The 12,743-nt window shown below is 36.8% G+C and overlaps 1 protein-coding gene across 1 annotated transcript; it reads left to right on the top strand.

Moving 5' to 3' along the window:
• The first annotated feature begins 1,689 nt into the window (after positions 1-1,689).
• POLR1F (RNA polymerase I subunit F) lies at positions 1,690-11,678 on the top strand. The gene is made up of 4 exons (XM_048951802.1): positions 1,690-1,902; positions 1,979-2,120; positions 3,079-3,287; positions 4,680-11,678. The coding sequence occupies exons 1-4, from the start codon at positions 1,700-1,702 to the stop codon at positions 5,080-5,082; spliced, it is 957 nt and encodes a 318-aa protein (XP_048807759.1). The 5' UTR covers positions 1,690-1,699; the 3' UTR covers positions 5,083-11,678.
• The last annotated feature ends 1,065 nt before the right edge of the window (positions 11,679-12,743 follow it).

Genomic DNA, 12,743 nt, shown 5'->3' with positions numbered 1-12,743 from the left:
TGTGGACTCGACGAGTAAAACAGTTGGTGCTGGGAGTACATATCTACACTACAAGAGTATAAAGGAGGCTATTCTGAACTAGCCAACTGTAGACCATTAAGATTTAATGTGTCAGTTTACTTTAATGTGAAAGGAATTCTGAAAGTTCCAAAGGATTTTGCAGTCAAAACCAAAGAACAGAAGCAAGTATAAATGGAAATTTGATTAGATAGTGCAGACCTGAACTGAACTAAAATATGTCTGCTTGGCCACACCACCACTGCTATGTTCATGTGCCTTAGGGAGCAGACCAAGTGACTGCACAGCTAAAACAGAACTCTTTAAAAGCCTTGTCCATGTCGTTTAGGCTTAGCCTATCCCTCTGTAGGCTCCACACAGTATGCATAGGCCTGAAGACATTATTTTGTTGTAGGTTTTCAGTTTATACTGTACAAAATACAGCAGAATGCATTTTGTAGCCTGACAGAATGGGTGTGTGCAGCAAGCTCGGGGCATGGCCGGTGACAATAAGTTTTCTGAGGACAGTCACCCCGCAGGGTTAGCACCAGCTTGCCGCAGAAGGCAGAGAGGGAGGGAGTCCTCCTGGCACCCACTTGTTCAAGCTGCTTATAGGGAGAAACACACAAGTCCACGTTTTTGTTCATATTGTCTTTGCATTTTATTCCAGGTTTTCATTTCATGACCCAAGCTAGTTTTTTATTATCTTGGATAAAATGGAGTATAGAGCTTAGAGGGTTATATTCCTCACTGCAAACTTAATCTGCTCATAAATAAGAGTTATAAAATGTATATTTCATTTAGGAATAAAAGTGTGTGCCATTATCGTATAAGGTCTTTTACTGAGATTGAAAACACATTGCAAGGATTAAACACGACCTGAATATATGAAAACATAAAATAAAGGTATTTCTTCAGAAAGCTGAGAGCATAACTTACAATTGATTTTGATAGACATTAAATGCTCTGGAGGATTAAAGCCACGAGAGGATATAGATTAGGATAATTCAAGATATTTTCAGTCCTGCGATTCTAGTGATCTAAAAGCCATTTTTATGTCAGTTCCTTCACATTAACCCAAGTTTACTTGCAGCAAAGTACAGTAAAGTACCATTTGTTTTTAACTGTGAAAAATAATAGTGTTTTATCTTCACTGTATGCATCGTCAAAGAAAAATTTCTGGTGTAGTATTTAAATAGTTTCAAAAGGCTTTTGCCTCACTGAACATTTCATACGGAATTTGGGGATTTCTGATAGATGAAGCAAGGATTGTCCTTATAGAATCAGTTTCTGAAGCCTCCATGTTATGAAGAAAATCCAATGCCTTTAATGGAACTGATGTAGCAAAAATCCCCAAGTAGAATCAATCAGTTTAAAAGCATACACTTACTAATACACGTTAAGCTGACACAAACTGGATTTAAATCAAAGAAAGAACGCCTTTTCAAGGTTTTGCAGCAAATCAATTTAAAAATAAACCTTAAGGCAACACTGTGCAACCCCGTGCTTTTATAAAGTCTGGCCAACTTTTATGGACAAAACTTGCTTTTACCACGAGCCACACCTTCCGCGGCTCACAGCCACACAGCCACTCAATCTGTGCATCAGCGACCTCTACGCCAGCGCAGCGCACCCGGAACTGCGTCACTTTCCGCGGCGATGGGTGACGCCATCTTGCCGCGCCGCGGCGTGGCCCCGCAGCATGGCCGTGGCGGGGGAGCTGCCGCCGCCCGCCGCCGTGCTGCCGTCCTTCGCCGCGGCCTGCGCGCTGGTGTGCCGGCGCTACTCGTGCCTGGTCGTGGCGCCGCACCGCCGGCACGTCGCGCTGCCGCCGCGCTTCTTGGGCCGCAAGCGCACGGGTATCTGCGCCCAGCTGGATGCTGAGCTGCTGCGCTACTCGGAGAGGTGAGGCTCTCGGGTCCGGCAGCCCTCGGTTCGCCTTGGTGGGGGTGGTCCCGCAGCTAACTGTGCTTGTCCCTAGCTTGCAGGGCGTCCCGGTGGCCTACGACAACGTCAAGGTGGTGGGAGAGCTCGGGAACATCCACGACGACCAGGGCTTCATTCACCTGGACGTGGAGGCGGACTTCGTCATCTTCAGTCCTAAGAAAGGGAAGAAGATGGTGGTATGTAAATACGTCGACATTAACTTAATAAAGCTTGGCTTATTGCCATCAGAAACAACGGTTTGAGGCTTAGGTAGAATTGTATTTTAGTTCACATTAGAAATTCTTTAGAATATTTTTATTTCTACATTTTCATGCATCTACCTCTAAATTTGCTAAATAGCAAAGCTTTCTAGAGAGTAAACGATTCTTGTGTGAGTGTATTTGTTCATATCAGGATACATTGATGAGTTTTTTTTTCATTAAGTACAGAGTACATAAGAGTTTAAACCTGTTTTTCAGTAAAAGAAAATATATGGCATGAGGAAACTTTCTATTGGTACATGTATGCCAACTTTCAGTTCGGTTTTCTCTTATTCATTTTTGTGCCACAGTTTTGCAGTATAGCTTCTGCCTCTATTAATGTAAGAAGTGAATATGTGCCCTTAGTAGAAAGGAGATAGAAATACCTGCACTATGTCTTTCATTCATCTTCGAGAAGTGCAAAAGTGGATGAGGTGAATTGCACGTGTGTCAGAAACCCATGGGATAGAGTATTTGAAGCTTTTTTTTTTTATGTGTCATCTGTATCTTTAGCTGCAAAATAGTTTGGTGTCAGCATTAAAGTTTAGGGAGAAAAGTACCATAGTGCTGTAAAGCACAGTTAATAGCTGTGAGGAAAGAAGTAGCAGTTTGGTGCATGTTCTTACTGTGGTTACATTCCACGCTTTGACTTTGTTCTTTTTTGCAGATACAGGTTTGATTCTATTTTTGGTAGACCTTCATGAAAAGTATTTAGGATTAGTTTCTATTATAGTAGAGAAGAGTTTGCTTATTTGCTAGATGAGCTTACTTTGTAACCTTTGCATGCAAAGTCTTGTCCGAGAGTGTCAATATAAGAAACTAAATATACATTGTATCTGCATTTAAAGAGGTAGTCTTTAATTGAACTCCATGTGACATTCCTTTTCTTTTATAGGGTGTAATTAACAAAGTGGCCCCCAGTCATATTGGCTGTCTGATACATGGATGCTTCAATGCTTCTATCCCTAAGCCTGAGCACATGTCAGCTGCAGAGTGGCAACAGTTGGGGTTTAAAATAGGAGATGAACTGAAATTTCAAGTGGTGCACTTAGATTCTGATGCAGCAGGAGTGTTCTTCATTCGAGGACAATTGACTAAAACCAGGTACTGTGCCATAGGAGAAAATGTTTTTCTTAACTTTTTAAACAGATTAGTTACGAGGTGAATCATTTGATTCAACATCTTACTCCTTAAGCTTCCTTGTTTTCACACAAACTGTTGTGTAAAATTATTTGTGTTAGCCAAACTAAACTTTTTAATGTTTATAGAAATAGTTAATAAAATTAACTTTAAAATAGTTAATAAAAGTAGTTTTCTTGAGCTTAAAAAGTTGTGTTCTAACTCTTGAGCTATTGATTGGGCAAATAGTGCATGTTTAAAATAACATACAGAGTAGATTTCTTCATGAATGTGTCCAGGCTTTTCAATTTAAAAAATTCCAGTTTCTGAACACAGTGTTTATGCTGGTATTTCTACACGCACCTACACTTACTAGCAGTTACACAGTCATAAATAGTTACATGCAGATTACTTAAATGCTTACTGAAACATAAGAATAAACCTGAGCTCAAAGATGACATGAGAAAATACGTGGTGTTCATCCTTGTGCCCCTGGAGATTTGCACAGCAGCTTGCTAAAAAATCTTAATAGTGGTATATTTTAAAAAGCGTGTTCAGAGGGTTTTTCAGTAGTCATTTGCTCAGCAATTTTTTTCTACTGATGTGATTAATTTCTTATTTTAAAATGCACGCTGTAGATGCTGTTGATGAAATTGTAGTGTTTTTGGAGATCTGTTTAATCTGGAAGAGTACTCTGGACTGTTCTCATTCATTCAGAATTAACTGTCTTGTTCTCAGTGCCACCTACTCCTCCATAATTTTAACTACATTCTTTCAATATGAATCATCCTAGATGTTTTCTCCACAGCTCTCATTTGCAGGGTGATACCTACTAGTTTTTTGTTTTTAGTGGGTTTTTTCGTTGGTTGACTGGATGTGTTTGGTTTTTTTTTTTTGCTGTTGTTGCTGTTGTGAGTTTGTTAGTTGGTTGGTTTGTTTTATTCCTCTGGAATCATTGTTTAACTGTACAGATTTGAGTATCATAGATGGTTGGTATGATTGAACAGGACACTTTGTGTCACAAACACAGTGTTTGCAAATAACAAATGAACCTAAAAAGGTCCACTGCACAGTAGGTAATTATGGATTAATGAATAAAAGAGAAAATGCAATACTTAATGGTGTGTACAGGATTTTAGAGAATAAGTTTTGGCTAAGGTTTGAGGGAGAACATTAATTCCATGGAAACACGGAGCTAGTCAGGTAGTATAGATTAAGCTGAAAGTGTTAACTGGGTTTATATTTTTCTGTATCTAGAGTTTATAACAAATGCTTATCTTTATCTACTTGTAAATATTGTGTTTTAGCAAATTTTAACATTTCACTTTGTATCTTTAGATGTTTCTGCTTCGACTTACCTCAGATGTTTTCTTGCAGTATGCAGCCCAAGCGGTCTGATCCTGTTACTGATGCAGTGACTGATGGCACAAATGGAGAGCAAATTCAAAACTTTGATAATGAGAAAAATGACTTAAATGACTCCAGGGGAGATAATGTCACAGAAGATCCTCCAGGTGAGGCAGATAACACAGTGGGGGGAAATACAGAAGAGCAAAGTATTGATGCTGAGAATGAAATATGTGATGATAAGAAGAAGAAGAAGAAAAAGAAAAAGCATAAGCAGGAAGAACAGGAACATGTATTACCTGCCAGTGACTCTAGTGGTTACCAGAGTGATCTTAAAAAGTCAAAGAAAAAGAAAAGAAAGCATTGTGAAATTGAAGAAAATGAATTGCTGGAGCTGTCGCAAGAACCTAAAGCAAAAAAGAAAAGGGACTGAAGTCTGAGTTGCCTTTCTTACTGATGATTTCAGACTTTTTTTTAATAAACTTCCAATAAAACCCTATTTTCAAAATACACGTGTATATTTTTTGCTAAACAGTGCCAACTGTTAGGTGGGATTATGGTTGTGTGCTGTGTACACCGATAGTTTGTAAAGCGTTGCAAGAAAAAGTAGTGGCTATACATGCATTTCTTTGACCAGAAAGTGCCGCAAGGAACAAGTGGCAAAGAGCCTTGGAGTGTAATGCCAGGATCACTTGTATCACTTCTTTTGTCTGCTTCCCAGTTCTTTCCAGTAAGAGGCAGCTAGCTATGATCTTTGCTAATCTAATTCCACCACTGCTTGATTTGTTTCAGAGGAATCTTACTGCTGGAGTTCTGGGAGACATTCCTGAATTCCCAGGGCCTGAGTAAAGGTGGTTTTTTTTGGTTTTTTTTTGTTTGTTTGTTTGTTTTGTTTTTTTTTTAAATTGGTGGAGGACAGGGGAGTAGTAATGGGCCATGAATACCTTTTGAATGAAAATGTGCAGCCTATCTGTCTGAAAGGTTAAAAAAAACCCCAAACTGCCATTGTCCTGGTTCTTTCAGAACAAAGCTTTTGCAGTACTCTGTTTTTTGGGGAGGGAAGGGGGAGGGAAAAAAAAGATGCAAAGAAGACCAACAGTTGGATAACTTAATTAAGAGTGAGCAGGGAATAGAGAGAATGGTTGCAATTTACTGTAGTGAAATAGCATGTGCCCACTGGTTAGAATCTAATACCAATATATGGACTGATTAAAACTGTTGCCTATGCAACATGAGAAAGTTATGAGAAAGCTCATTATACATTAAACTTGCTACAGTTTTCATTTTAAAAAAACAAACAAACAAAAAACTAAAAGACAGCTTTTACCTTTTGTACCTGCTGTAACTTTAAAATGCTGATCTCTATATCAGTAGGGGCATGTTATCAGTATTTCCCAGACTGTTTAATAAAGCAATGACAATTGAAAAATGACAGTCAAGTGCTAATTAATGTGTTTTTATTAAGAACTATTCCTGGTGTAGATGCATTATAATTTTTGGGGTATTGATACTTTTTGTTGCAGCTCTTTTCTCCTGTGAGGAGTTTTGGAGAGGGCTGTAATGTGACATGCTAGTTTTTTTTTAACTGAGGTAGGAAGTAATGATTACTTTGGTACTACTGCCTGTTAAAAGACATCACCGTCTCTTCAGAAACCATGTCAGTAATCAGCACATCTGTGAGAACTTGCTGTTCATCTGCATGATCTAGTTGTTCTCAGAGTAAATACTGTTGTGGTGGTTATGCTGATGCTATTAGCTGATTTTTATAGACTTACATACAATGGCATAACCAAATATGCACAGAATGTGTTATACATTTAAAGGACTTTTTACATTTAAAACACTTTTTAAAAAACAAAACAAACAAAAAAAAAACAACCTTAAAATTTCTAGACTATCAAGGCAAAGACCTAAATTTCTATTTTAAAGATTTGACTGCATGACAGCCCATCATAGGCATTTTAAAATTAATATGAATAATCGAGTTAAGAGTTTTTTATGACAAGATGACCTTGTATAGATTTTTAAGGAGAGCAGAAACTTCAGTATATTCTGTTTTGTTTTCTCGCTTGATCTTCAGTGTGCTTGATGATCTTGAAGCCACTTTCGGACATGTAAGATAGTCACAAAATATACACAAATTTTCCTTGTGTTTTTACATATGACAATGTGGACATTTGAACTACATGAACTTTCACTGATGCTATCTCCTTGGTTTGTCCATTCTTCCTCTCTGTGACAAAATTAAATGTATTTCTTACAGAGTACTGCAGGGTTAACGGGGCAATATTCTGGTGTCTTAAGTGTTGCTAAGGAAAGCAAGAAAAAATCTGACTGAAGTTTAACTGTACAGGAAAGATCACAGGATGGGACATAATTTACAGTTAGAAATGTTCTGATGTCCCCTTTTTTAATGGAGATTAATGTAGAAGGAAGAAGTTAGATAAATAGGTGTAGAGTCTATATCAGGAAGGAAGGTGGCAAGTGAGGAATATTTGCTGATGCCTCTGGGAAGGGAAAGTTGGAAACAGTTACTGCTGCAAATGCGCCAAAGTTAGTCTTTAATAATCATTACAGCTCACTTTCTATTTTAGAGAAGGGAAACATTTCCAGTGGACAAGCTGTTGGTGGATGAGGCGTGAATCAAGCCCTGCCAGTTCGTAGAAGCATCTTGTAGCACAGTGATTGCCTTGCTTTGTTTCAGCTTTTCATCAGCACAAACAGATAGAGCTGTAGCAGTCATTGCAACTAACAAAACAAGTTACAAGATACAATATAAATGCTTTCAGCACTTAGAATTGTCCACTACTGCTGTCTTACTATTAAGAAAACTGCATACTGTTGTTTAACAAACTATGCAAAGTGATTTTTTTTTTTTTTTTTTTTTGAGTGTATTGAGCGGCTTTTCTGAAAGTCTAATATAATCTGTCCTATAATTAATTTGGGGCCTTATTTAAAATCAGTCTTTTAAAATTATTTATTATTGTTATTTTATTGTTTGTCAAGTAAGTGTAGGCTGCTTTCTCTTGTATCAGGTTTTGCTTTTCTTTCTTGGCTTATTGTAGAAGAGGGCAATTACAAATGAATTAAGTGCAAGAGCTGGCAATTCACAATTACTGAAAAAGTTGCTCTGGTATTGCAAACCATAACAGTCACATGAATTTGTTATGTTAGTATTGCAAATAGTAACTGTGCAATAAAATAAATTTGAAGATTCCTTTTCATGACACTTACATAAAGCAATGGGCTTCTTTTGTCTTTGGAAAGGAAAAAGTGAAGCAAAAAAAAAAAAAAAAAAGAACTTGAAAAAGAAAAGAAAGCATAACAAAAGCTTTTCCCTGTTGGAGCCAGTATTGGCAGCCTTGCAGTTGTGCTGTTGATGTTGCTGTGGACACTGTTTCAGTTTAGCTAAATATGGCAAGAAAAGAATTTTCAGAAGTGAATTGTCACTCTTTTCATGACTTTGAATAAGCTTTTTTTTCCCCCCCTTAGAAAGGCAAGATTTTCCAATATTTGAAATTAAGAAGGCAAATTTAAGACACTTTCCATTAAAATCTGATCGTTATAAATGTTCATCTTTCTGTGTTCCCCTGGATGGTGAGTGAAAAGATATACTGAATTTTGAGTTCAGACAAAATTCTGGTTATAGAGAGCAATCATTTGCAAAGCTTCCATTGAAGGCAGGTGACTTTGTATTTGTTTGTACAGTCTTCATTTTTTATTTTTTTCCCAGAGTGCATTCTCATATAATACATTCTGACACATATCAAAGAGAAAATTAGAAGGCAAATCTATATTTTGTTCTATAACTATATATATTTGCAGTTACATTGTCTCCAGAACACCTGAAATATTGGTGTTTGTGTTGCTTTTTTTCCATGTTTTAATTGCAAGTTGGCAAACAAACCAGTGTTCACTTCTTTCTGTGGCTGATCATCTCTTGTCTGCATTATGCAAAATGCAGTTCCAACTTAACCAGTTATAACAAATGTTTCTGAAGCTGGGACTGCTTCTTCATGCTATTACAAATATTTCATTCTGAAGACTTATGTTGCTCAGTGTACTGCATGTGTTTGGCAGAAGAGGAAACACTTATAGGAAAAAAGTACTTTTAGCTGTCTTTAAAACAATTGCTTTGTATTCTCTGAAGCTTTCAGTGAACTGCATTGTTAACTTTTGCTCTTCTCCTCACCCCTCTTAGAAAAAAGTTCTGTGCTTTTGGCTAGGCTAGGTTTTCTTTTTCTTAAAATATGCAGCAGTAACAGCAGAGTGGAGGAGCTCTTGTGAAAGGATTTTGAAAAGGGCCAAAGTAAGCTAGCTGCCTTTTGGAAAACATGAGCCTTGATCAAATCTGCCTCTGCATAAGCAGTTTGCCTTTGGAAACATCCCAGCCTTTGACATGCAACTTTTTGCTGTAGCAACCCCCATGCTTTTTACATACCAAATTGTTGGAGTTGTACTTTTTCCATACATTGAAGGAGAGGTTGTATGATCTGTTGCTCTCAGGATGATTAGTCTTGGCTAGGAAAGGACCATAATAATTTCACGCTAATGGCTCCTGAAGACATATTTCTCTTACCATAATGTTGATTCTATTCTGTTATTTAGATTTCAGAAATTCTATAATTTTGATAAAGCCAGAAGGACATCAGTGTCCAGTTGACTTTACAAAAAGATGCTTTGTCTTCTAGATTCATGTGAACAAAAATAAGACACAGAAAATCAAGCTTTGTTCTTCTCCATATCATCAGTAAGAAGTTATTTGTGGACACAAATCATAATTTTTGTGTCTTTTATCTTGACTTTATGTATAACTACATTGAGCTAGGCTAACTTTAACTGCAAGTCCAGAAGGAAGCCACTGAATTGCCCTGCTGTTAAGCAAATGGGAACAATTGCAGCCTGGCAAGGACTTCAAGATTTCTTGAAGCCATTTGTCCCCGGTAAAGAGTGAAGATAGGTAAGAAGCAATGAGCTTTAATTTTCCCACTTTGCCTGTCCTCAAGAGCTTTTGAAGGACTTTAAATAAATGAATAGATGGTCTCCTGCCATTTCCCAAAATAATACATCTGCTGTTATAGAAATGCTTTTATTTTGGCCAAGGACACAGTTCAACCCCATAAAGACATTTTTGAGAAATCATTCTACAGAAATATCTAGAACAAAATTTTTGCATGAGTGGTTAATGAACTGAACTGCAACAGTTCTTAGTAGGCAGCAAAGAAACCTTATGAATAGAAATAACAGTTTTGGTATAAGTCTCATTGTCAATACTTTCCTTTTCTATGGGTAATTTTAATGATTTTTGTATAACTAGAAGTCTGAGCTGTGATCTTTGCTCTCTAAAGCCATATAATCTTTTTAAACTATGCAGGTGTCTTAAGTGCTTGACGGACAGTTGCAGGGAAATTCTCTTGCCCCTTATCCCCTCTGCTGCTTCTTCCTTTGTGCTCCCCTTCTCTGGTGGATGAGGAATTGTCTAGGAATAGTCTTACTACATCTGAAACCTGGTGTCATGCAAGACTAGAATTTCTACTGTACTACTCCTGTTCTACAGGAGCCAGCTTTCAGCAACTGTTTCATGTGTGTAATTTCACAGTTTGTCTTTTCATTTAGAATAGGCATTATTTAAACTCCTACCTTCCTTAGGCCAAGAGAATGTTATGAATAGTTGTAAGGTTTCTGAAGTAGCAAAAATTGTGTGTGAAGATTCAAGTGCATTTACTCAGCTTGGCTTTATAAAGTACTTAACAAAATATGTAGATGTCAGTAGACTAGTTCTGTGATATTTTGTATTGTGGTTATTTCCATCGCACATGAATGCCTAGTTTGCAAAAACATTGTCAGACATGATCCCAAAATAGAGCTCAGCATCATCTTATTCATTCCTGGTTTGTATTCAATGAATCTGTGGTTATACAGCATTATGATGGCAAATGTGAGGACAAGCTGTTGCAAATTACTTTTTATCTTCCTATTAATTAAGTACAGCAAATGTCTCCTCTTCTTTAACAAAACAAAATCCCCAAAGGCTGTTTCCTCATTTTATGAACAAGTATTAGAAATAGAGACATAATTACTGTATTTGTGAGACAGTTATTCACATTCCTGAATTATCCTCAAGAGCGGGGATAGTTGAAAGATATTGACCAACTGGATTAAATTCAAGTGCAAATAAAAACAATAAAAGAAAGAGAACTGTTTCTTGAGAAACAAGGTCTGACACTTCCGATTTTTTTATACGAATTGCATTATTTGTGTTTAGATTTTTAAATTTTTTTATTTTTTAATTGGACCATGCTTTGGAAAGTGATGTAAGAAAGTTTGGTAAATTTAATAGAAAACTATCAGGGAGAGAATGATTACAAAAAATAATTTAAATTTCTTCATAAACCCAGAATACTAAGAGTAAAATTTCAGTTCTAAGAAAATTTTTGAAACTTCAAAATCTTCCATAAATACAGAAAGAAACTTCAAGGCATAACTTCAAGAAAATTTTTATCTTCTCTCCACCTAACTTTTTTAGTCCATTAAAAATGCTTCTTTAGTTTTCAAATGTATGATATGTTTAAAATGTGTGCGTAGTCATTTCAGGTAAAAAAAAATTGTGTTTAATTCTAAGCATCTTAATTGGAATGTTGGGTATGGAACCAAAAGACGTTTTCCTTCTAAATTCAGATATTGGTGATGTGGACTGATCTATTGATTTATTGATTTTTATTTATGTATTTATTTATTTTTCGTCATTATGAGTTTACACTTAATATGTCAAATCAGTGCAGGACTGAATAGTCTGGCTTCCAAGAGAGTTCTGTCTGTTCTCATGCAATGCCACATGGTGGAGTATTGCTTTTCCTGTGAGGGTTTTTCACCACACTTGTCAGTTGAAGAGGTCTGGACTTTTGTGAACTGGTGTTTGGTTAAGGGAAGTTGTTTGTAAGCTCAGACATTTTTGCTTCCAAGCACAACTTTCTGATACTGCTGTGCTATCAAAGGTCTCCACTTCTGTACTTCTTGATGGTTGCTGTCCCTTTCTTGGTCTACTTGCATAATGTCTCTTCAATTAATAAAATCAGTGAGAGACTGCAGACTTTTTCATTTCTTCCTTTGTGAGAAAGAAAAAAAAGAAAATGTGGTTGTTCAGATGGAAAATGAACTAGTATGTAAAGCTACACTTTGTAATCTAATATTTTAGCAAGGTGGTCTATAGTACAACCACAACAGAGGAGGTTACTGAAATAAAACTGGAAGAGTCAAACAGAAATTTTGTGTTTTGTATCTCAGCATCAACATCTTTGTGTCCACTCCAACTGCTATGTTAGTTTATTTTCTAGTTTTTGTGTATCTGAAAATACAGGTAATATACATATTCATCCAGTTTTTCACTGTTTGTAGTTCAGATTCTTTCATTAGTTTGACTGTTGTAGGGAAAGAGTCATATGCAACCATGCTTTAAATACAAGCCAAAGCAAATGTGAGGATCAGCAGGTTCATTTGTTTGTCCTACTACCATACTGAACATTTAGCTTTTGGCCAATTTACAGGATTCAATTCACTTAAAATATATGCTGAATTCCCTTAAGTTTACTGGAAATAGATTGTTGGCAGAGGAGAGAAACTACATTAGTTTTTTTGTTTGAAGAAAAGGAGACACAAGTTCAGCTTTTGTCAGCTGTAGATCTTCCTCACTCTATGGCAGGATACCCACTTGACTATCCTGAGCTACTGTTTCTGCTGAAACAGTACTGCTGAAACAGCTACTGTTTCTTCTTCTGTTTCCTCATTTATGCTTCTCCTTGTTTTGGATAAGGATTTGTGTTTGGGAGCAATTTGGGAGTAGTATTTTTTCTGTGAAGGCCTCTAAGAGGCTATGTATTGAATATGTATTTCTAGACCTGACTCATTTTACTTCGGGCTCAGTCATGAAAAATATCATAGAACCCTTAAAATTAGAAGGGACCTTTAAAGATGATCTAGTCCAACATCCCCGCAGTGAACAGGTTGCTCAGAGCCTGGTCCAGCCTGGCCTCGAATGTCTCCAGAGGTGGAACTTCCACTACATCTCTGGGCAACAATTGGTATCCATTTACTTAT

Source organism: Lagopus muta, chromosome 7 (genome assembly GCF_023343835.1).
Source record: "Lagopus muta isolate bLagMut1 chromosome 7, bLagMut1 primary, whole genome shotgun sequence".
Taxonomy (NCBI): Eukaryota; Metazoa; Chordata; class Aves; order Galliformes; family Phasianidae; genus Lagopus; species Lagopus muta.
This window is presented reverse-complemented; position numbering and strand designations above follow the sequence as displayed.

Coding starts and splice junctions, on each gene's coding strand:
- POLR1F (XM_048951802.1), top strand. CDS start 1,700: ATGGCCGTGGCGGGGGAGCTGCCGCCGCCCGCCGCCGTGCTGCCGTCC. Junction 1,903..1,978: donor CTGCTGCGCTACTCGGAGAG/GTGAGGCTCTCG, acceptor GCTTGTCCCTAG/CTTGCAGGGCGTCCCGGTGG. Junction 3,288..4,679: donor GGACAATTGACTAAAACCAG/GTACTGTGCCAT, acceptor GTTTTCTTGCAG/TATGCAGCCCAAGCGGTCTG.